The sequence below is a fragment of the Larus michahellis genome, chromosome 9 (assembly GCF_964199755.1).
Source record: "Larus michahellis chromosome 9, bLarMic1.1, whole genome shotgun sequence".
Classification (NCBI taxonomy): domain Eukaryota; kingdom Metazoa; phylum Chordata; class Aves; order Charadriiformes; family Laridae; genus Larus; species Larus michahellis.
Window position 1 is genome coordinate 199,198 of NC_133904.1, and position 23,969 is coordinate 223,166.

The window sequence follows — 23,969 nt, forward strand, 5'->3', positions numbered from 1 at the left end:
GTGACCTGAGTTCGGGGATAGGATGGCTCCTAAAATTGCAGGGTATAACTTCATGGGGAGCAGGGACTGTGCTGCACACATGAAAATGACACATGCAGATGTGGCTTCTTGGAGGCTAAATTTGGTAATGTAAGAGTTCCCACATGGTCCAGTGGTCACCACAAGCTCATTTCTTGTTTGGCATGTAAGTGTGATTCTTTAACCTGCTGCCTCTAAACGGAGTACTGCAGGCATATGTGTTTATTAAAGGAAAAAGTTCAGCACAACCAAAGACGTGTTACCTGTGGGGCTCACTTGCTGCAGAGGGGCAGTCCGACGCTGCCATGATAGGAAACCCAGGGAACAGAGGTAACTGTTGTGCTCCACCCCTCTCCTCTCGGTGGTCACTGCTTAGGGCTGCTGTGATGGGAAACCTACTAGCCAAACTGCCAGTGCAATGCTAGCAGTAGAATTCAAGATGCAGGCATACTTACTCAAGAATAAGTCTTCAAAAGCCAGATGGTGTTGATTAACTAGAAATAAACTGATATAGTTATTTCCTACTCAAAAAATAGTCCTTATACAAAACACAGGCAAAAATAATGCTCGGTGTGGTTTGTCCTTAGTTTTCTGAGTTTTATCTCCACAGATAACTGACTTCCTGATTTTGTGAGTTTCTTAGATCAAAGCTCCTAGAGTTGAAATCACTGCAGTCGTGAATTCACTGGGAGCTTTTCTAAAGTTAGAACTTGCCCTGCTAAATTATTACTCTTGCTTCTAAAACCAGACATTGTGGTTAGGTGTTGATGGCAGTTCATGGAATTCAAATCCTTGAAGTGTAGGGTTTGTCCTGGAACGGTCCTTTGAATCCTTCAAGGAGAGCGGAGGTAGTGCATCGTGCTGAACCAGTTCTGCTCTACTGCCTTTCGTATATAAAGATTGGAGGTGCCAGGATCTGTTTGAATGGACCTTGAGAGAAGATGAGCCCTTTAATTTCTTAGAAAAGGAAAATAATGATGAGATTGTTGGGGAAGGGTTGGACCTTTTTTGAGCTCACAGAATAAAAGAAGCATTTTTTTTGTTCATTTTTGTGTTTGGGTTTTTTTTTAGTACTTTGTGTCCTATAGTTATCTTCTTGGTGTCATTTTTTGTTGTTGTTGGTTTTTTTTTTTAAAGAAATACTAAGTCTACACTGGTCTGTCTTTGAGGTAGTACCTTGTGCATAACTCAATGATTTTGATTTCTCAGTCCTCTGTTAAATGGATTTGGTGGAATGCATTTTGAATCCATTTAAAACAGATATTGGTCTTTGTCTGTAGAACCTTCTAGGACAGACAAGCTGGATGACACTTACATTTCTCATGGCTTAAAAAAAAAAGAGGGGGAAAAAAAAAATGCCCAAACAACACAATAGGACAGAGCCATATTTTTTTTTTTCTTTCAGATGACCCATCCTCGGTAGTTTTACTCATATTTTTGTAGACAGACCTGTTCTGGATTCTGTCTGCCTTCTTTTTGACAGTAGCCATTGTGGACATGGATTATGGGTATTCACAGTGTTACTTTGCCTTCAGGTAGGTGAATGGCCTGGGTTTGACCTAATCCTATCTCTGTGCCTCCAAAATTTTACGGAGTACCAATGATTCTGCAGGAAAATCTGTGTTAGACAGTTTGACTCCTATAAAGAGATTTCTCCTGGGATCACTGTTCTAAAGATGGAATTTGCTTGCATTTTTATTCCTACTTCATGGCGATGAATAATTCAAAGTGGTTATTGATTATTTTTTATTTTTTCCCCCTCCCCTCCATTTGTTTTTCATCTCTGGTTTCATATGCACTATATACTTGCAAGAAAGCACGTGCCGCAGTGCTGATCTCATCCTACAGAAGGGCATAAACCCAGGAGGGAATAGTGCCTAAAATGGATGTCCTATTTGACTGATGTTTAAGGAACACTCGCTTACTTTGCATCTTTTTTCTGTTTCTTAACTAGTAGGCCTTATGAGCAGCACATGGCTGGTAGCTGTAATATCCCAAACATACACACAATTTATGGGCACTAGTTTGGAGGGACTAACATTTTATCTCTTTAAATTTAAAATACACCTGGAAGAACAGTTCCTGTTCTGTAATCATAACATATGGTTATTTCTTGTGGTATCTTTGCATGTAGTAGCAACTAGATCTGTTAGTTTTTCTTAGAATTCTTTGCTTTGCTCATCCCTAGAGTCACTGAGAGAAGCCTCCATACGATGCCCATTAAATCTGCGTGAACCTGACAGGTTATGGGTTCTGCAGCTTCAAGGAATGTGGCAGAGCTGTTTTGCATTGACTACAGAAAAATGCTGGCATTTCAACATCTCGGTTTCCAATTCTAGAGATCATACCGAGGAGAAAAATAAAGCAGAAAAGTAACAAGTATGGGTTAATAAAAACTGTACCTTTCTTAAGCAAGTCCTCTACAGTCTTTGACAGAGTCACCTAAACATGGCAGTATACTCAGAGTACTGTCAACGTTCCCAAATGTATTTTGTCTTGGATATTTTACCTGTGCCACTGCCAACCCTAAATCCTGCTCTACCCTCTGTTCAGCCTTCCTCTTGGGTTGTCCCAGGCTTAGCTCCCAACATCCATTTGCATCATCTTCACCGCTGCCACTGGTGCCTGTTGCCTGTCTCCTGCTGTGACTTGGTCAGACTGTCCCGCGGGTGTCCTCTCTCCCTGCAGCGTGGCACCTCTTCCCTGGAAAACGGACGGGGCATTGGGTGCATCGGTGCCTCTGGGCTGGCACTCTCCTGCATAAGGATCTCAGCAGCCTTTTTGCCTCTGTTCAGGCCCTGGAGACAGAGTTAAAACAGCAAGTTCCCAGGAATCTGACCCTTCTCAGGGCAGCTGGTGCCTTTTACAAGAGATTACTGGCTGGTTCTGGGAAAGAATGTGATCTGAGGCAGTTAAACACGTCTATAAGGAAAAGATACCCTCTGCAGTACGCTTTGGCTCTTGTAGCGTCTCTCACGTTGCCTTGGATGCATTTCTTTCTTGCTTTTGGTGCTAGACCTGGCTTGTACCCTCTCTTCCGTTCTGTTGGGACACGTGGGAAGCTTCACTGTGCCTCTGGCCAGGGCCATCCAGTGGTGCCCATCGGGCGCTAAGGCTGGGGAAGTACAGCCAGCCTGAACGCTGCCTGGAAGGCATGCGTTTTTCTTCAGGTAGACGCATGCTGGTTATTGGACACACTTCTGGAGAAGTCTTTCCTTGAACTCAGTGTTAGTGTTATTAGGAGAACACTAGGGTTTATCCCAGTGTCACTAAGAAATTGCTAAGATTTGATCCTTGTCCCTCCTTCCTCTCTGCTGCATTAAGCCCCTCTTTGGGTGCTGGGGGGTCACACTGTGCTTGTGCAGGGGACACTGCTGCTCTTACTGTGCCCCAATATTTTCCTCCATCCCTCTTTTCATGTTCCTTCTGGTCTTTTAGTACTGCTCATGTTTGCTCCAGTTTTGCAGCCTTGATTTATAAACCTCTTTATCCTTTCCGCTGAGAGTTCTAGACAGGTCATCTTCTGCTGTTTTCCCTAAAGCTTTTGAGTTGCTGAGTTAAATTAGGATCACCGTTTTTAAAACCTTATTTTCTGGGACAGGAGAGACCAGAGTGTTGCCACAGAAAACTCACAGGATTCACAAATTTGTTTAAAGTAGGAATTGGAAAAGAAGCTGGAAATGGGTGCTGACAGTCTCTCTGGACCTGTATTAGGGATGCTAGTAACACAAAGAGAAAACCTTACTTGGTGAAGAAAACGATAAAGAACTAAATGGAATGGATGACTTGACTTGTGCTATCCACCTATCAACTTGTCAAATACCACAGCAAGTTTAGAGAACCTAATTCTTAATAGCTCAGATAGTCACTCCTTAGGCCCTGAAGTATCAGAAAGATGTAAAGATTATTCTCAAATTAAGGAAGAGAAGCCTAAATATGTAACTGTATTGGACTTGCAAAGCAGCTGAAAGAATAAAATACTTAAGGGATCAGGGATTCCTTGAAATAGAAGTATACAAACAACTAACGAGGTGTCCCTTCACTTCAGAAATGGTTATTTAAAAAACAAGGAAACTTCACAAAAGTGGTATACAAATCTTTTTAATCATAATTTAAGTAATCATACAGAACAAAAAGGTACAAATATCTGTCAATAAGAAAGGAGATAGGAAGTAGCAAAGACTTATTAAATAGTTGCACAGAAAGATGCAGAAGTATTCAGCAAAAACAAGTATCTTCTAAAAACATCCTAGTAAAGCCTGTAGAAAACAGTAAAAATTGCTGTACCTAGACAGAAATGAGGATAGCCAAGAGGATTTTAGAAGTGATTTGCCAAAGGCTTGAAAAAGTAATTGGGGCTCTTGGTTTATTGACAGCACATAGCCTGTGAAAGTCAGAAACCGGATAGTTAAAAAATCTTCCAAGAGGATGGATGCAAACAAATCCTTGTGCTTCTCCGCAGCCTCCTCTGTACAGCATGCTGTGGTGACAGCCTGCTTCTCCTGTAATTACTTGGGCAGCCTTGTGTAAGGAGATCTCACAAGCCCGGCATGCAGACTGACAGAGAGGTTAGAGCTCTGTGCATTGAGATCTGTATGCTTTCTATGCAGAGGTACGGAGAAATAAATGCCTATCTTTCCTAATAAAAGCATCTAACTCTATCAGGGCTACGGCTGGGTCAGGCTGTGGTTATTCTTTGTTGCAACACTTTTAAGAAGCAAGTCTAGTGTTAATTAGAATCTCGGTTCGCATTAAAGCCTTTGGCCTATAGTTGTGAAGAAAATCAAGTGTATTTGAGCATAAGACAGTGGGTAACTCAGAGCTATTGTTCAGAGAAGCACGACCTCTCTGGACTCAACACGTACCGTAAGCCCCGTTCGGTATTACGCTTTAGCTGCAGTTCTTGGAGGTCTCATATTTCATAAAGATATGCAGCCTTCACTTTTATAAAAATGTTTTAAATACCATGGTAGAGAAGAGCATGGAGACATAACCCTGTCTGCACCCTAAAATTTGAAAATAACAGAAAAACCTTTTATGTAGTCACTGTTGTTATATATGCAAGCCTGGGGGCATAGCCAGTTTGTGGCTCCGTAATTTTTATGATCCAGAACATTCCTGTTGGTGTGATACTGACTCAGGTGTGCAATGATGAAATAAATTTAATTCCGTATTCTAGTCGGAGGAGAACTACACCTAACGTCCTAGGAAGCTCTGAGGCCTTTTCAAAGCCCTGTGGACAAGGAACAGAATTCCTCACCAAAAGGCAGGATCTTTGTTTCAAACCACAGTGATTCAGTGGCTGTTGTCTGACTAATCGGAGAAGAGTTTATTTTGTTAGCATAAGTGGGGAAACACTCCGTCTCTTCTCTAATTCAGCAGCTGATATAAATATGTCCTTGCATCAGAGGATAATAGTGTCTTTAAATACCGATGTTTGAGTGGTCATTGGAATGGAACATCAATGAGCCTTACCTCAGTGCACTGTTTTTGTCTTGGGCTTGGATTTTTTTGGTGTGGTGGGGGTTGTTTGTTGGTTTGCAGAGGTGGGGGGACTGGTTTCAGTGTGGGGTTTTTCCTTTTTTTTTTTTCTCCTGAATACTAAGGCTGTGTATACTCCTGTTCTGTGGTGCTGGTGTCTGGTCTGTGCTGTCCCATAACTGTCAGGTGAACCTCCTGGTTTCCTGGTGGACCGAAGAAACTGAAGCGTTCTTGATCACAGCTCTGTAGGTCTTCCTGGCTTTAGAAAGTAGGAAGCAGAAACCATAAGCTCAGTACACTCTCTTTAGGAACTGGAAGAGGCTTGAAACTCAGTAAGTGCTTTCCTTACTAGCGCCCCTTTTCTTCTGCTTTTGACAGCTATTTTTAGGTTTTTTGCTAAATGATCATCTGTTGTTTTCTTTAAAAGCTAAAATGAAGAGGTTATCTGCAACTCTTATCTGATCGCATGAAGGCAGGAGGCCTGTCTCAAAGAACTGCTGTGCAGGAGGCTTTTTAGGCCAGTTAAATAACTGGAGTACGGTAAAAGCAGCAGCTGTTTTAAGAACCTCTTCAGCTTTAAGTAAGTGTCTTGCTGGTCAAGCAGTACATATATGACATATATGCCAAAGAACTGTGCTTTGTGAAAATCACCATACCTCATAAGTAATTTTTCTTTATAAAAAACACCTGCAAAGTATAAAAAGATGCATTCGTGGCTGCTGGGACCTGAACGCATAACCAGGAGCAGAAAGTGAAACAAAAATTGGAGGAAAATAGATGCATCAACCTTCAGTCATGAATTTCATGGAGATTGCTATTGAAAATATACAGCAGAAATAGTTATTAGAAGTACCAAATTTATGACATATACAGAGATTTTGAGGCAAAAGAGAGATAAAAGCATGATATGATGTTGTTGAAACAATATAGTTTCCTTATAAAATAAGATTGTGGGTGGCAGATAACAAATTGGCCTGTTTATATATTCAAAAAGTTTTAATACAGTTAAAGACATCAGACTAGTTCATGCTTAAACTGTAGTTGTATGACTGTTAAGAGGAAGGGATTTTGGAACAATTACTAATATCAGTAAATGTCCTGATTAAACAGTTATATCAAATCTTATTTTGCTGCTTGAAATAGAATATGCTAAATCAATATTAAAAAAAAATCAATACAGAAGGAGATCTTGCTGCCCTAAATATCCTGCTAGGGGCTAAATTTGGTGAGTGTTGTGATGGGCATAGAAAAGGAAACGGCTGCAGAGTTGTGCGTCACTGTGTGGAATGTCCCCGGTGTACGTCCGTAGCGGTGGTGGGAGCTGGGTCCTGAAGCGCTCTGAAAAATCTGCTAATGGCAGCGCAATTGCCAGCATAGACCAGTCCTAGAGCGGGGCTGTCTAACCCCCCTCCCTTCCTTCCTGCACCCATCGCACTGCTCTCTGGAGTGACATAGACCTGTGTCTCTGTGGTAAGTTTATTAGGAAAGACCTCAAAAAGTGTAGTCTGGATGAAATTACCCCGTAGGCCAGGTCCAGCCTGCAGGCCGCCACCTGGGCAGTTGTACAGTTCAGTGGGTGATGTTAACTCAAATACTAAGCAGCCTAGTTTATATGTAGCAGTAGTAGCAAATATATCCTCTTGCTTTGTCCTCAGCACTGCCGCAAAGCAGCACCTTTTAAGTAACGTCCTTTGCTCACCTTGTACATCTGTAAGCTGCGAAAAGGGACTGCCGGTTTGCTTTGCAGTCGTTCTGCATCCCCAGCCGTTTACTTTGCTCTTTACTTCCGACTCCTATTCCCTTTGACTGTGCAAGCCTCTCTAGCTTGGGTTATACTGGTCGTGGTGGGATGGCAAGCACAATAGGTGGTTATAACGATCTCCTCTAAGAATGTCTGCTGTAGTGCGCAGGGGCTAAGAAAATGAGTCTGAAGTGATGATGAGCAGGGGTGGCTGGAAGCACAGACAACAAAGGTAATATATTCATGTTTGGGAGATAGGAGGGGGGCAAATATACCCTGTATACATATGAAAAAAAAAAAAAAGCCATCAGTGTGGAGCCAGTTAACTTCTTTTTTGTGCAGGGGGAGTAGTGTACAGGGAGTACACTACCACAGATTACTTCTATGATGTCATGGAAATTAGTAAGCTTTTGCTAAGTGGTGGCTAAAACACTTTCTAAAGATAATTGAAGATGCTATTCTGCAGTTATTATATTAAGGATTGATATAAATGGCTTTAGGATACCAAAGAAAAAACCTGGAACGTGGGACACTGTTTTTAAAAGGACTTGGAAGGACCCGGGACCACTAAGATTAGTGTTATACTTGTGTCCTCGGTGAATAGATGGATACTGGCAGATGTTATCCTGATGCTCTTCTTTACTGTGGTAAGGGAGGTTCTTGCCAGCATCACTGTCACGAGCCACGTGCCCTGGATCTGTGGGGCCTGTGCTGTTCCATGTGTTCATAAATGATTTGGGGCATAGTGTCAATGCTGAAATAACAGAGACGGCTGCTGATTTGAAGTTATTGATGGTTATAGAGTTGCAGCAATCTTAATGCTTAGCTGCAGTCAAAAAGCAAATAGAATGTTAGCAATTAGAACAGTAGAATACACCATAGAAAGCATCGTTATGCCCCTGTGTTGGTATATTGTGCACTCAGTTCTTGAATGTGTTGTGCAGTTCTGGTCCTTCTTCTTTCCTGGTCTCAGAAAGAATATTCTAACATCAGAAAAGTGATAGGGATGATCAAAAAGGCTTCACTACAGGAGGAGACTTAAACCAACTGACCAAATAAAAAACCCAAACCTAGCAGTTCTCACCTTACAGAAAAGGGAGTGGAAGAGCAGTGTGACAAATACGAGAATACAAATGCTCTACTGAAGATTAATGGGAATTATTTTTTTTCCCCTCATAACCTAAGAATTAGGGAATATCAAATGAAATCACTAAGCAGAAGTTACAAACTAAATATAGAAGAGGAAGTCATCTTCACACATGATGCATTGCTAAACAATTGCCACAGAGTTCAAAAGTTTACGTAGCTTCAGAATGCAATAGAGAAGCTCATGCAACTTCTACATAAAGATGCAGAAACAACCTTTGTTGGTGAGTGAGGGCATCTGCCAGAAGCTGAGAGGTATAACTGAGGGTAAATCCATCTGTCACGTGTTTTATGCTCTTTCCCCAGCTGTCCACTCAGGGCTGTGGGCTAGACGGGCTCAGGGCCTGACCCAGTGTTCCCATTCTGAAGTTCCTAAGGATTAAGGGTCATGAGAAGGTTTTTGAGGCCAAACCCTCAGATGAGGGAGTAGGGATGAACAGGTAGGGTATGGAATGGGCTTTTCTGCGTCTTCTCCACTCTTTACAGGCAGGAATAAAGAATACGTGAAGGTGTGGTGGGCGGGGTTCTGACTGCTGTCCCAACAGTTTTAATTAAAACCATCAAACCAGATCGACTGAAATGATTGATCGTTACCTTACAACTGGCAGAACTAATTATAGCAGCACCAAGAAGCAGCAGCATGGAAGAGCCTAGGGCCAGCAAGCAGGCTTGCTTCTGCTCTTTGAGGCAAACGTTTCATGGAAGTGGAACTTGGAGTTCCTCCATTCTACGTGGTTGACTGGGGTGGGGAGCTGATCCCTTCTGCAGCCAAAGATGGGATATTCCCAGTCTGAGCTATGCAGTGATTTACTTTTCCACATCTCTGATCATATGTTTCACAGTCCTGGCTACTGTCAGAATCCATTAATTCCCTGATGATGAGACTTTGCTGAAGTTGCAGGTAGTGCTCAATAGATACTGAACCAATTGTTAAGATCCTAGTGTCAATGGGTGGCTGTAGCCATTTGACTGTGGACCCTTCTTCAGCATATGTAGAACTGATCTTCCTTGTAATCCTAGTGCTGACATAAATCCAAAGGAGCTTTTACGTTGAGGTAGTCTTTGTAGCGTCCAGTAGACTCAGGCCATTAGTTCCTGAATTAAACAAATGTAAATCCATAGATTCTCATTCCGTATTACGTAGTATACATTTAAAAAACCACAAACCTTTCACTTTCCACCAAAACAGAAAAAGGGTCAGCTCAACTCTGTTAATATTGGCTCTCCGCGCTATTTCAAAGAGGAGAGCAGGAACTTTTACTTCTTTTCAGAACCCAGGCTTTTTCACCAAAATATGCTGGCTTCAGACTGAACCCTAATTTTCTTTCCAAAGATAAAACCCTTTTAAGTATCTCAGTTGAGAATAATGATTGAAAGCGTTGGCCGTTACCTGGGCCTGTTTATATTGGTGACCAGAACCAGCTGCCCCTCTGGGCCATGGGAAGGCCACTATGCCTTGCTGCGGATCTGTCAGAGAACATTCCAACACTTTGTCCTAGGAATTAACAATCCAAATGTGTATATTAAAAAGAAGTGCTCGATCACTTAATTGCAGTTGTTGCTGTATTCCTGTGGCTGGGAGGTTATGCTGTACTGATGATTCTGGTGGCTGGAAGAGACCTGTGTCCCGTTCCATCTGTTAGTTGGCTGATTTGACTGTCAAGGGAGTGGCTGGGCACGGATCTCAGAACCACTCGCTGCAGCGACTTCTGTGTTGGAGGTGAAAGCAGAATCCAGAAGGCTCTGTTCCCTCCTAGTGCTCACCACAGGGCTCCGGCCCCTTGAGAGTGGTTCCCAGGCACCGCAGTAGACAACTGGCACCAGCAAGTAGCTGGTGTTACTGGCTGTGTGTCAGAACTGTCAAGCGGAAGGCTGGGATGTGACCGATGTAATGGAGTAGTTCAGCAGCTCCCATATGGAACTATTTTTTTCAATAGTTTGTCCCTTGAGAATTTTTTAATCTGTGGTGTTTTTTAAATAGGGTGTTAAGATGAGGATGTTACCTGTTCAAAACATACAGAAATCAAAGATGTTTGATTCCAGTGCATTAACTTTTCCTGAGGTTCACAGATATTTGCCCTGATTGGTGTCACGTGAAAGCTACAGAAGAGTAGATTCTATTTATTTTTTTTGAAACTCATCACAATTCTATGATATTTTTATTCCTGAATATTCCATTGCCTCTGACAGCCCTTGGAAGATCATTGAGAAGGAGGCTTGCTGTAGGGCAGGCAGGACACCTCCAGCTTTCACAGTTAATTCTGGAATCTAAAAGTAAGCCGGGATCTTGTGTAAGGCAGACAGGGCCCTGGTAGTGGTTTCAGTGCTTGCTGTGAAAAAAAGTCACTCTTGGCAACTAGCGTGCCATGGAGTAACCTGTATATTCCAACGTTGGACTGATGGGCCTAAGCCCAGTAGAGCAGGAGCAAGGAAGCATGCTCCTCTCAAGTGCCTTGGAGGTCAAATGAGCCAGACACTGATACTGGTCATGAAATGAGTTGCAAGGTTCTTAGAAAATGATTTAAACATTTAGCTGAAAGTAGCGCTGGAAATAAGTCTCCGGAGGTGAGGTTGCTGGTGTTCTTGCATGGCTCATCCAAGTTCTCTTATCCGCTCAATCCACTGTTGACACATCCCTGTTCACCAGCAGCCAGACACGGGGTCTGTGGCACTGGGCACCCTCTCCCCAGCCGATGCTGCGCCTGGTATTTCGTGTTGTGTTTCTTTAATTGGAGGAGCTGCGCTGCGGTTGGAGCCTGGCACCAGGTTCCAGTTTAAGAGTAACTTAAACCAAAGCCCCCTTGGGATGAGATGGGGAGTGCCCCTCTGTGAGGAGCAGCCTGACTCTAGGCTGTGTGTGGGGGAAATGTTCCGGTAGTTGGGAACCCATCTGTTTGCGGGAGTTTGTCCAGTTTCACGTATTTTGGAGCCCTGGCCTTGCTGGTTGCCCAGACTCTGCGTCAGGATCAGCCTGGCTTGGTGCGGGGCGGGCGGCGGTGCCCGGGGGAGCGCGATGGAGCGAGGGAGGGAGGGATGGGTGGGAGGGGGATCGATGGGTGGGTGGGTCGGTCGGTCGGTGGGTGGGTGCTCCCGCGGCCGTGTCTCGGGGACGCTGCCGGAGCTGCGGCCCGGAGGGGGTTAAGCCGCCCTGCGCAGGGCGGTGCGGGGGGGCGACGGCTCCTCCCTGCTCGCCCTGACACAGCAGCCGCTCCCGCACCGGCGCTGCCCGCGGGTCTCCAGCCTCCCCGGCCGCCGCCGCTCCGGGGCCGCCCGGCACAGGATGGTACGTGGCGTCCCCTCCCGAGGCCGGGGGCGGCGGGGGGTGTCGGTGGGGAAGGAGAAGCCCCCGGTGCTGCTGGGGGTGCAGGACTGGGGCAGCCGGCGCTGGCTTTGTTCTTGCCCTGATGCTGTTTGCCGCTGTGGGGGAAGCGGGTCGGCGGGGGGGGGGGGACGCGTTATTCGGGGGGAGGCGACTGTCAATGTAGGTAGCGGTCCAGCGCGGTGACCCCCGGGCGGGCTCTCCCGCTCAATCTGCCGCGGCTCCGGGCGAGGCGCTGGGTTTGCTCTGCCCTTGCGGGGGAGCAGGTGAGGAAATCTGTGCCGAGCACTCGGTAGCAGATGCGGGGTTTTTTTCCTTGGAATCTGATCCTGTTGGAGCGCAGAGGTGGGGGGGGACTGGTGGTTGAGGGGAAAAGGACTGGTGACGAGAAGGGAATGATCTATGTGAGGACCTCGCCCCTTCTCAGCTGCTTGTGTCCCGAGTATAGGAACAGCGATGGCATTCCCTGGCTGCTCAGCTGTTTGCTGCACTTGTGTCATTAGCTCAGGCACAGGGAAGGATGTATGAAGATGGGTCTGGAGAAGAATCTGGAGAGGATATTCTTCCTGCTAGGGACTTAAGCAGTCCTGCAGCATTACGATTTATCCCAGTATGGTCTTTCCTGAAGAAGATGCTCCTGGAGAAGGGAGGAGGTGGCTCGAGGCATCTCCCAGACGCTCCCTTTGGGCAAGGCTTGGTGAAAGCCAGTATTAATGTCTGTATCGCTGTTCGGCTCAGTGCTGATGCTGGAATAAGGCTAATGCCAGTCAGGAGGGGGGAGGGTTGTTAAGGTGGACTGTCGTGCTGATGATTAGACAGAAGAGAGATGCAGGGCCCCTTTTGCAATTTCTCTTTCCTTTGGTGCTGCACACCCACACACGAATAGTCTTGAAGTAGCTCAAGTCTGGCTTTGAGCTGCTCAACACTACATTCTTCCCCTACAGGAAGCCAAAAAGCATCCAAACGCATCCAGTTAGCGGGGGAGGAAAAAAGGGAAGGTTCTTGTAAAATGTGAGTGATGCAGCCTTTCTAGGGCAGCAAAGGAGAGGAGATGCGGCCAGGCTTGGAGCTCATTTTCATCCTAGTAGGCTGGGGAGGGATTTTGTGCTTTACAGGTGAAAACAGCAAAGCGCTTTCTTTTTCCTAGCAGTGGTCCTTTGTCATCCCTTGCCCTGCGATATTCCCCATGTAGCACAGAGGTCTAAGGGGCCATCTTCTCCCTTTATGATTAGCTCTCCTGCATCACCAGCGCTACAGTGCGATGATGACCCCATTGCAGTCCACGGACACACGGAGTTCTGTTTTCGTAGGGTATCTTTGACATCCTTTAGAGTTGCTGCTGGCAAACATCTTGTTAAAAGTGTTAAATCATCTGTATGCTAATGCTAAAATGTGTTGAACTATTTCAAAATAGGGCCTCTTATCTCCAGGGTCCAGAGCTAGAGGAGCTGGAGCAGGGTTTGGCACATTGCACAGATCAGGGTACGTGACCATGAATATCTGTCAGACACTGCTGTTTCGGGTAAAAGGGAGAAGGAGGAGAGGCAAACCTTGTTGACCAGGGAGGGTGCAATTAAAAGGAGTCAGTAGTGATGCCAACAAAAGCTTTCTTAATAGAGAAGAGAGGGGGCTGAGAGCTATTAGACTGGGTCAGTGGTGTAGGGAGGAGAAAGAGGAGGGGTCTGGGCACATTTATCACACAGTGAGCTTGCAGGGGAGGAGCGTGGCTGCTGCACACTCGCACACGCAGGAACACGCGCACACACACACACACTGCGGCAAATTCTGCAGCTGGTGCCTGCTGGCTTATGACTGCAGAAAAAACAAGCTCCGGTTTAAACTCTCTGATCTCAGAGACGAGGCTGTTTCTATTCCAAGTAGCTCTGGTTCCGCTGTGAAAAGCCCTGCAGGCTGGGCACTGTTCCAGAGTGACAGGGATTCCTCTTTCTCCTGATGGGGCAGGGGACCTTTTGCTGTGCGAGGTCAGTACCTTCCCCATCTCCTTGATGGCTCCGTACTGGTTGGCTGCACCCAGACTGCGTGTCTGTCCTTACACTTTTCCAGCAAATAGCTATCCTATACAGGCTGGGAATCCTTTTTTTTTTTTTTCCCTCCTTTTCTTTCCTTTCCTGGGACCTGACAAGGCCAGGCTGTCAGTTTCCTTGCCCTGCTCACATTCTACAGACAGAGATATGTGTAGCTTTGCAGTAGTTTCTTTCCTAACAAAATAATTCATGTTCTGTCATGCCTTTTTGCCGCTCTTTCTTACATCTCTGTTGTCAGCATACCTTAGTCACGTCCTCAGCAGATGTGGTGGTAAGTGGATGATGGACTTGAGCACAGGAGTATGGTGAGCAGCAGCAAGCACAGGCTCTCTCTGGTGACAACGAGGAAGCGAGGAAGGACGCTCCGGTGCAGTCTCTCTCATTCAAAGAAGCATGGCTGGACACCACAGCAAGGGTGGGAGAGGGGTTCCTCAGCATGAGCTTCTGTGGGACATGGTCTTGTGCTCTTTGTACATGTTCATACACATATTCGTACCCTAGGTAACACCTGGGATGGCTGCATCTCACAAAAGAAGAAGAAGAAGAAACTGAGTGCCAAATAAGGATCCAGCGGTATATCTCTGTGATAGGTGTCCGAGTATAGGGATCCTAGTGGGTGCTACTTCTGGCCACTTGGCTAGCACAGCCAAGCGTGCTATATGCATTATCGCAGGCTTTCCACTACTAATTGATGGGTAGGAGAGAGACCTCTGTGCCCTTGAAAAGAGATGCTATGGGAGGCCAAAGAAGACTGTTTTATATGGTTAGCGTGCAGGGACCTGACAGCAGTGGCTAGCTCAGAATAAAGGGTGCATCTGCTGGGCCGTGAAGTGTTCGTTAGGCAAAAGTACCTGGGGAAGAAAGGGAGGTGATAGTTACTGGGCTGATGGACAGTCTCTGTGTGTGGGAAGAAAGAGTAAGTTAGGTGTAAATGAATACTTAGAAATTATTCTGGGGAGAATTTACTGAGATGGAAAAAGAGGATTTATTTTTCTTTCCCCTCGAAAATCCTGAATTAGCTGCAGGACCATGTCTTTCTGGACTCCAGCACAAGCCCTGGAGCTGTTGACAGGAAAGACTAGAGAAAGTATTAAGCTACTTTGGTTCTAACTTTTCAGTTTGTATTAGGTTTTTTTCCATCCCCTTGAAGGTGCTTGATTGAGTTGTATGAATTCCTCTTACAAATACATGCAATTTGTGTTTGTCTGGAGTAAACTCTTTTTTTGCCAGTAAACTGGTAGAAACTAAAGCAAGTTTCTACCAGTTTTGTGAAAACTGATGGGGCAGCAGAGGAGAGCAATCCGAGTGGGTGCCTGCCTGGGACAGTGCCTGTTCTGTGTGCCCTGCCACCTGGGCAGTCGCCACTCGGGCACCAGCCGTAGGACAGCGTGCGTCTGTCTCTGAGCTGCTCGATGCACTGGTGGCTGTGACTCGTGAGAGGAGCTGAGGAACGTGGAGGGAGCTGGGATTATAGCAGTGGGACAGTGCAGCGTGGACAGGCAAAAAGCAGTCTTCGTTAATTCCATGCCTTGCTGTGCATAAGCTGTGGGGCTTGTTTTTAGCTTTTCTTCACACAAAAGAAATGGAGATTAATTTCTGCGTGTGCTGACTGGTGACCATAGATCAGTTCTCCTCCTCTCGCGCCTTCCTCTCCAGCATATCAAAAGTTAGTGCTAACGGAACAATTAGTTATGTGTCCAGCTCTTCAGGAAATCTCTGTCCTTCCAAGGCCTTATTCACCGATGAACTTGAGCATTGGTGTCCTTGGCCAGCAGGTTCTCGGTTCTCCTGAGACAGGCCTTTAAGTCTTGCTGGAATGATCTCTCAAATGTATACAGTAGTATTGGGTTGGATATTTAGGTTTTTTTTAATGGGGAATGCAACTTTGATTCATTTCTGCCTTTCTGAAAAGCATTGCCATCACAGTTTCTGTGTTTTGAAAGAAATGAGCGAGGCCTTTCTTTGCTTTTGAAGTAAAAGCTTGGATATTTCCTCTAAGAGGATGAAGGTTGAGAATCTGAAATGGAAGGAGGCATGTAAGTCTCAGAGGGGGTAGGATTTAATACGCATGTCTGTTACCAGTGTGTCCTACGGAATAACTTGTGTGCCTCTTTGGACAAATCATCGTCTTTCACGAGCCTTCTTGTGAAGCACCAAAGTCTCTGGCAATTTGCTAGAACCTGCCTCAGGGCCCTGGGTTCACAGTTCGATCAAGTATGTAAGGTTCTTCATGTCTCTGGCATCCTGCAAAACAAGAAATCTTTTGTAAATTTGTACTGACTTTTAAGATCCTGGAGAAGAAGGTGCAGCAGAAGGAGAAGTCATCTCCACCAGTCAGGCATGTGGAAATCTGTCTCCTCGTTGTTAGTGTGAAGCAAAGGTGAAAAAAATTGCAGAGTTAAGGCACAGCGAGACAGTTTCAGACCCCTCCTTTGCAAAAGGCTGAGCCTCTTCAGACTCCCCTGGGAGTCAGCTAAACACTTCAGGCAGCAGCGGCTTAATAAATGGTTGTTATTGAATATGTTCATAGAATACCTGACCTGAAACTCTTATAGCTGTTTTAAGGTTGGAAAGGAGAGTCCATTCCTATCTCTGGGATACCGGCCACGATAAGAAAATAGAAATACCAGCTGGCAGGACATAAGCAGCACGAGCTGTAGCCTTAGCTCTCACCTGGAGACTTGTCCAGAAGCTGCGTGGTTCCATGGTGGGCTGGCATTTGCTAGCTCTGCTTTTCATGTACTTTCGTAGTCTTGAGAAAAGTCCTTTTGGTTGTTTCCAGTGAAAAGATGAAGGCTATAAAAGCTTACTGCTGTTTTTCACAACGTGCTATAGCTACAAATACATCATGCTAGAAAAGTATGGCCGCATAGCTGGCAAGTCTGGATTGTTTGTTTCCTCTACTGACTTTCAAGTTAAGAGATTGTCATTTGCTTTTATGCTTGCTGTAGCTAACCGTTATTTCACTGGGATCCAGACATTTTGCCTGGGCCACTCTCTATTAAGCTCCAGTGGCAAATTTTTAAATAATTAAGGAGAAAACTGGAAGGAAAGACCATTAGTATCTCTCTTGAATATTGCCTGAGGAATGTCGGTCTGTCATCAGGCGCTCAAGGTGCTCATAGCTATCTTAGAGGAGAAGTGGGCAAGAAGTCAGTGATTTACCTTCTGGTTGACTAGATTTATGTTCTGGAAAGTGTGCTAAAATGGTTTAAGATGGGTAAGTTGCAGTAGTTGGACAGAAATGCGAACACTGCCCAGGCCACGTGAGAACTAAATGGCTTCGAAAGAATACGACACGTAGGAAAACGTTGGATAGGGTGGTTCTCTGTGGCTTTGATCTGTGTGGCATCTGTTTGAAGAACCAGCTTGCAGGCTGGTAGGTGTGAGCACAGTATGTGTTTTGGCCCAGTTCCTGGTTGCTAGATTTGCATGGGAGTTTTATTTGTTACGGGGCTTCTTTCTTGCGGTTGGTTCATGTTCAAAGGCAACGACAATTGTCGAGGCAGAGGGAGGCATGGGAGCGTGGAGGGGTTCTGTGCCCACGTGGCTCTGGGGGAGCTGAACAAGTAAGAGGCCCTGCGACAAGAGTGTGTGTGGTGGTGGCGGCCTCTTCTAGTCCTTTTTGTTCTCCCAGGTCAGTAAGTTCAGTCCCCGATGCCACTGTGTAATCTGCAAGTGGAAGGAGACCTGGCTGGACGGGGAAGCGTTGAGAAGCAGGGGCTCCCATTATGGAGTGAGACTTCAGTGAGCTCAGCGCTGGTGAGAGGCGGTGGCTGAGTTGACTCGTCACCAGAACTGAGAGAAGTTGTCCCTACTCTGCTAGAAACCTCCTTGGCTTCTCCCCAATGCCTCTCTTCAATGCTGAACAGACAAGGCCTACATTTGCTGGCAGAAGGGATGGGGGGCCTTGAACCTCTGCACTTCAAAATAACTTTCTGTATCCCATTCATCGTCACCGTGGTCTGTGCTGTAAATCAAATCCCAGGAATCCAGACCACGCAGAGAATCTGTCAAGTGGCAACTAGATGCAAGAGTGCAAAGTCAAAATGCATCAAAGAAAGATGCTGGCAGAGGACAGCTGCTGCTTCTCAGGGAACGGCCGAGTACAGGCTGCCCCTGCTTCAGCCCCTGCCGCACAGAGTCCACAGCGGGTTTAATATCCGTGTCCCAAACGGAGATCGCATTCAGCAGGTCATCTTCAAAACAAGCAGGTGACAGGGAAGAAAAGCTACTTAGAATGAGACTGTTAGCAGTGCGGAATAGGAAGGAGGTTTGGGGAGTCTAAGCAGATGCTAGAAATCAGAGGCAGGAGCCTCTTGCCAGAAATTTGTTGTCTCAATAGGCAAAGGGGAGGAAATCTCAGAATTATTTCCTTATTTGTGACAGCCATCCCTTCCTTGATACAGCTAAGTTCTCTCTGCCTCAGGCAGCTTGCTTACACATTTCATATTGATCAGTCCTCAAAAAAACCCAAAAACCAAAAAACAAAAAAACCCAGAGAGAAATAGGACAGATCACAAGCTGTTACCTCCAAGTTGGTCAGAATCGGCATTACCCACATACAGCAAAACTAGGGGAAACGTGCAGTTTTCTTGAATCTGTGCTGTGTTCTGGTTGTAAGAACGTGTGATGCATGTTCTTATTAAAATTAAGAAATCAGAAGCTGTCCAGCTCTGCGACTCAGAGGAGTCTTCAGCCCTGGGATCTGGAACAGGGATCTGCCAACAGGAGCCGTTTTGGGGGAGCCTCTGTTCAGGTACTGGCAGCGAATCACAGCTGAAGTCCCACTGACAAGGAAAACACAAAACATTAATTTGGTTTCCAAAGAGACCATCTATAAGTCTGCCGGGGTTGGTGGAGCGAGGGCACCAGATAAGAGGGCGTTTTAAGGTGTGTTTAGGTTTCCTTTTGTGGGTTTAGCTGGAGACGTTTAAGAAGTTGCAGCAGAAGCTCCTCACAGATGGGGATTATGCCTCTGTGCAGAGCTGTGATCTCGGTTCTTGCCATACACTGTGTTACAACAAAAGGGTACAAGGCCAGCTGGAGTCAGCAAAGCCGCTGAAGGCAACAGAATCTCTCGTGACCGATTCTGCACCTGGCATACTAGATAGAAGCGCTCACCCATTAGTGTAGCTCAGCGGTGGTGTAATGTCCAGGTGAGGGGCATTTAATGAACAGTGAGGAACAGTACCTTCTGGAAATAGATCCAGCTGTTTCCAAAGTGAACATCTGTGTCTTCAATTAGTGGTTCTAAAATGGCTGAGCTATCAAATTGCTCTTTAGCATAAAAGTGAGACAGTATGTGCAATTAGGAAGCAATGAGATGGTTGCTATGGTTGGCACTGTATAGAAATAGAAGTTGCCTGGGAGAGGAGCTGTAGATGGCATGAAATTATCACAAGGAGGAGGGAAGATAGGAAGACACAGGCAAATGGCTAGGAGGAGTATCTCCTGGGATGTGGCAAGTGCCCACAACCTCCCACACCTTCAAGAATATTTCACCTCCTTCTCTTGCCGTGCTGCTGGTTCACCTTTGTAGTAATTCCCCAGGAGGTGGTCTTTCATTTTGCAGAGTCTGTTCTTGCCTTAAAGCATGATCAGTTCTCCTGACGTGCAGTAACAGTAAGGTAAGGTAAGTTATTAAACATCTCCAGCTAGATCCACAAAAGGAAACCTGAACACGCCTTCAGGCACCTCAGTATCTCCATCCTGGCAGACTCAGCAATGGTTCTGGAAACCAGACCTTGTTCTTCTTCACCCCAGACCATTCTGTGCCCCTCCGGCTTTGTGTAGGTCTCCACACCACACGCTGCTGTTTTTGACAGTAATTAATCTGTTGTGCTTTTCCCGTATTCTTTAAAATCTGTTGCTATCCTGGAGATAGTTTTCTTTTGACCCTAATGGCTGGTTACTGCTGTGTTTTTAATTTCTCTGTCCTGCCTAGCGTGGTTCTCAATTAATTTCACTCTTTGACTCTGCTCCTGTTGAGAAACTTCTTTCTTCTTGGAGCTGTCTTGCTGATGCTGTTTTCTTTCTGTACCTTTTTACACCAAGTTCTCTACTTGCAGAGTTCTGTTTCTCTGCCTCTGAGCTCTTCTAAAGTTAGTGCCTGGTCTGTCCCAAATCAGCTGTGCTCTTCTTTCCTGATCTTAGTGCTTCATGGCTCCTTTTGCATTGAGAGTGTTCGGTTGTGCCGGTGTTTCCTGGAAGCATATCTGTGACCAGTTGTCCTGTTTGCCCTCCTGAAGACAGCTGGGTAGACGCTGGGGTTGGAAACGCTCTGTCTGGAGCCCTCGAAGGAGCACAGAGTGTCCCGGGGTCCGCTCTGTCTCCCCTAACGCTCGTGCCTGTGCTCCTTCCTCCCCCTTGCAGCCCCTGCGTGCTGCTGGCCTCCCTGCGGGGTTGGTGGGATGGCTCTCGCCCTCTTCTGCGTGTACAGAGACAGGCATCAGGATACCCGGAACTCTGAGGGGGTTTTAGTGCAGGTGTTGGTGTACTCCTGAGCGGGAGCTCTTCTACCCAGCTTCAGTCTGACTGGAATACGGGTAATAGTGGTAAATATACCATGTGTACCCCAAATTCCCATTGGTGTGTGCCTGGGATGGTAACTAAAGCTAAACCCAACACCTGGAGAATTCTCCTTGTTAACAGGCTGAAGTCGGTGTGGGTGTGCTGTCAGGTCTGCAGTCCCTAGGGGATGCTTTGCTTCCTAGAGGTGTTTGAATTATCTTCACTCTCTCAGCACAGTGCTTTGTGTTTTCCTGTCCTTTGTAACTGTCTGTTCAGTTCCTCCAGATAAGGCCTGTCTCCTGTTTCACATTCACAGGGCTTTATTTCGGTGGTGCCGTGATTTTAACTATGTGACTCAGCATTCCAATACGAAAAATCGTCACACGCTATTTTGAAACTTCCATAAAAAATAAAAACTCATACATGCAATAATACTTTACTGCTCAAATACCATTGGCTTGCCCTTCTTTTCTAGGTGCAGTTTAAAATCCCTCATTTTATGTCCTTTGTGGTTTCATCTGACACGTTTGGTGATCGCTCGTATGCTCCCTTCCCTTGCTCCAGAGGACAGCACATGGCTCTGCCCCAGCCTTCCCCAGCAGGGACTCTGCACTTTGCTGCAGCTTCTTGCCTTTCCATTTTCTGTTGATTTTCATATTCCCACTAAAAATATATTTTCCCTTTTCTAGTACACAGTGGTTCTTCTTTCTTTAGCTAAGAGAAAATCACTAAAGAAAATCTCTAAGGAGGGTAGATCTTTAGATTTAGCCATTGATAAATAAATAGATACTTATTTATCTATTTCTGCAGAGAGTTTGAAGACCTAAAAATAGAAAGTATATGAAATAAATCTTTACTGTAGACTTTTTCAGACCATGAGAGGCAGGACACTTGCTGGTGGACCACAAAGCACTGTCTGAAGCCAATTCCTCATCATTCTCAGCTATTGAATCACACTAGAAAGCTAAAACTGCAACACTTTCCCAATAATGATTTTACTGTAATAAGTGGTTACTGTAGTGTCACATGTTGTGAGCGCAAGTCGGGGGGAGGCTGTGGGACTGTGATCACCCAGTGAGCTGTCTGTGCCCTTTGCTCTGCTCGTCCCTGGAAAAGAAACAAAGAGCTGGATGTGCCCAGAATTGCTGCGATCGCTGCGATCTCTCCAGGCACGGGTTTGCACTGCAGCCCCCACCCGGCACTCAAAATACCTCTCGGTCTTTCCTGGGCAGTTTACACCACGCTCCAGCTGTAGCCTTCACCGCGTTTCTCCACTGATCTTGCCCGAAAGTCTCCCCTTATCTGACTGGGTGCTCCCTGTAAAAGGTGAGGTGTGACAGAGCGGTCTCCAGCCACTGGGGCGCTGGAGATGGTGTCTGAGTTCCTGAGCTGGAACCAACACAGGGCTTTAGGACTGCACCAAGGCAAAGATGCTTCCCGCACTGCAGGGCGCTGCCAGGCCAAGGGCGTTCTTTGTGTCCCCTGTTGAGATAGCTGTGGCTTGCATAATTAACTAATTATTCCTTAGAGTTGTTGGGGGAGGGAGCAAAGACAGTCATTCTACAGTCTGGTGTTTGGGACGCAGATGTGTGAAGATGTCGTTCACATCTCTGTGCTAGAGGGTTCTTCAGCTGTAGACAGAGAGACAAACTCCAGCTGGAGGTGGGGGTCAGTCCCGCGCTCTCTGGTGGGGGGGACTCGGAGGCCGCCCATCTCATGAGAGAACATGCCAGTGAGCAGGCCACTGTGCCGTCCTCTCTGGACGAGGGTCCTCTGTCAGGTTCTCTGTCGTCTTCTGAGAAGACAGCGACTTCCCACCCCCTGCAAGGGAGGAGCTGCAGGTGCATCTCTTGTCTTAGGAGTGCAGGGGTGATGGCGTCGTGCTGGGGCCCTGCCATGGTCTCTCGGTTGCTCCCGCAGCTGCTCAGATGGTCGGTGCCAGTGCGGTCCCCACCAGGGCTGGTTGCCGCATGAGAGACCCAGTGCAGGCCAGAGGCAGATGAGCCTCCCGCGTCCCAGAGAGCTGCTCCGAAATACCCTCTTCCATTTTCCTTAATGCTCCTTTAAGGCAGACTGGGATTGGGATGTAACCAGCATGATCGTAGACATGGCTGATAGCAAATTGGATGGTGTTTCAAACAGCCAAGATGGATGAAAAAATAATCCCAAGAGCGAAGTGGTCAGGGCAAGAAAGAAAAAAGAGATTAAAACTGAGGAAGTGCAGCGACCTTATCGTATCTTCTCAATCAAAACATGTGCTGAAGCCAATACAGCCATTGTTGTCTGAAAAAAAAATAAGAACTGGGAGCCTGGGATTCCGTGTATGTAAATAAATAGAGTATCCCGAAAAGAATTTTCTCAAAGTTTTCAGGGAAAAGAAAGAGAAGTAAAAATAACTGATGGATCGCTGCGAGTTTAAGAAAAAAATCTATAATTGCTTTTATTGATAATTTTAGCCATTATTTCACTCTAACAAAGATGTTCTGTTGTAATCTAAAAACCTTAATATTTTGTTTTGAAATAAAAAGAAATGTTTTTTCAAGGGCAGTTCGTTAGTAAAACAGTTTACTGTTGCAGCTAATATAAGCGCTACATCAGCTTTGGAATCCAATTTACAGATGGTGGAAACCAGTTGAGACTGTGGGTCACGCTCCAGCTCTCTCTGGAGCCTGAGGAACTGGCCACGCTCCGTTCCTCGTCAGGGCGATCTAGTTTGGAAGTTGGCTGTAACGCAGCATGTGATGGTGGCCATCTCCTACCTGGCCAAGGCCTAGCAGTGGAGACAGTCCGTCTCCCTGGGCCAGGGCTGAGGCTGACGCTAGCCCATCCTGGGCTCCCGTTTATCCTCTAAAGGTCAAGTCAGAGTGAGATGTAGCCGTTTTCTTTCCATGCTGCGTTTGTGGCTGCGGCAGCCGCTGTGGCTCCCACCCCGTACAGGGTCTCCGCTAAAGGCAGCTGCCTCCCCCTGCCAGGAGAAGGAAATGACAATTTTCTTTGAAATTGAATTTGCCCAGAATCTTCCCTTTCTAGAACCTACCACAAATGCCCACATGCTGTTCAGAGTCTCTTCAGCCCACCCCTATGTGGAGGGGTTTCTTTCTAAACTTACTGAGGACTCTCACTGGAATGGTTTGAGCACGCAGAGAGCAGGAAGGCTGCGCGTGCACGTCCCTCGTGCCGCTCTGAGGCACATTCCAGTTCATGCTGCTGGTGATGTGGTTGCCCGCAGATCGCCCACAGCTACAAAATGGCCTAAGCGTGTCTCGGGGGCTGCTGCAACTCCCGCAGTGCAGCAGGGATGCCCCAGAGCAGAGAAGCTGAGAGACGTTTCCGAGATGCACAAGTCTGCAGGTAAGGAGGATTCGCACTTGCTGGCTTGTGCACTGGCCGGCAAAGCAATCTTTGTGTTTATTTTTTAATTCCTGAGCCCATTTGACCAGCTGGCAGAGCTTCCAGATCTCCACCAGCCAGAGCTGGTCCTACCAGCTGCACGCTGTCAAATTTGCACGCTGGAGGAAGGAGCTTCAGCAGCTGGGTGCCCTTCAGGTGCTGGCTGTAGGACGCTGCTCCCAGCCAGAGAGCAGTCACTCTTCTCCCTCGCTGCCAAACAGCACGGGGCTCCCTGGTCTCTCGGGGGGGTCGGTCCGTATTGCGGTAGGCGATAGGAAGGTGCGTTTGCACAGAGCGGGTAAGAGGCAGGACCCTG

At 46.5% G+C, this 23,969-nt stretch overlaps 1 protein-coding gene across 3 annotated transcripts in view; it reads left to right on the top strand.

Annotated features, from left to right (window-relative positions):
- Nucleotides 1–23,969, top strand: part of MAP1A (microtubule associated protein 1A) — a 68,280-nt gene that overhangs the window by 19,076 nt on the left and 25,235 nt on the right. The window contains exon 1 of one of the 3 annotated variants that reach the window (XM_074600541.1): nucleotides 11,405–11,669. The exons of the other annotated variants lie outside the window; for them this stretch is intronic. Within the exon in view, the coding sequence (XP_074456642.1) occupies nucleotides 11,420–11,669 (250 nt within the window). The 5' untranslated portion in view covers nucleotides 11,405–11,419. Of the gene's footprint in view, nucleotides 1–11,404; nucleotides 11,670–23,969 lie in introns of those variants that run through there. 3 annotated transcript variants of the gene reach the window in all.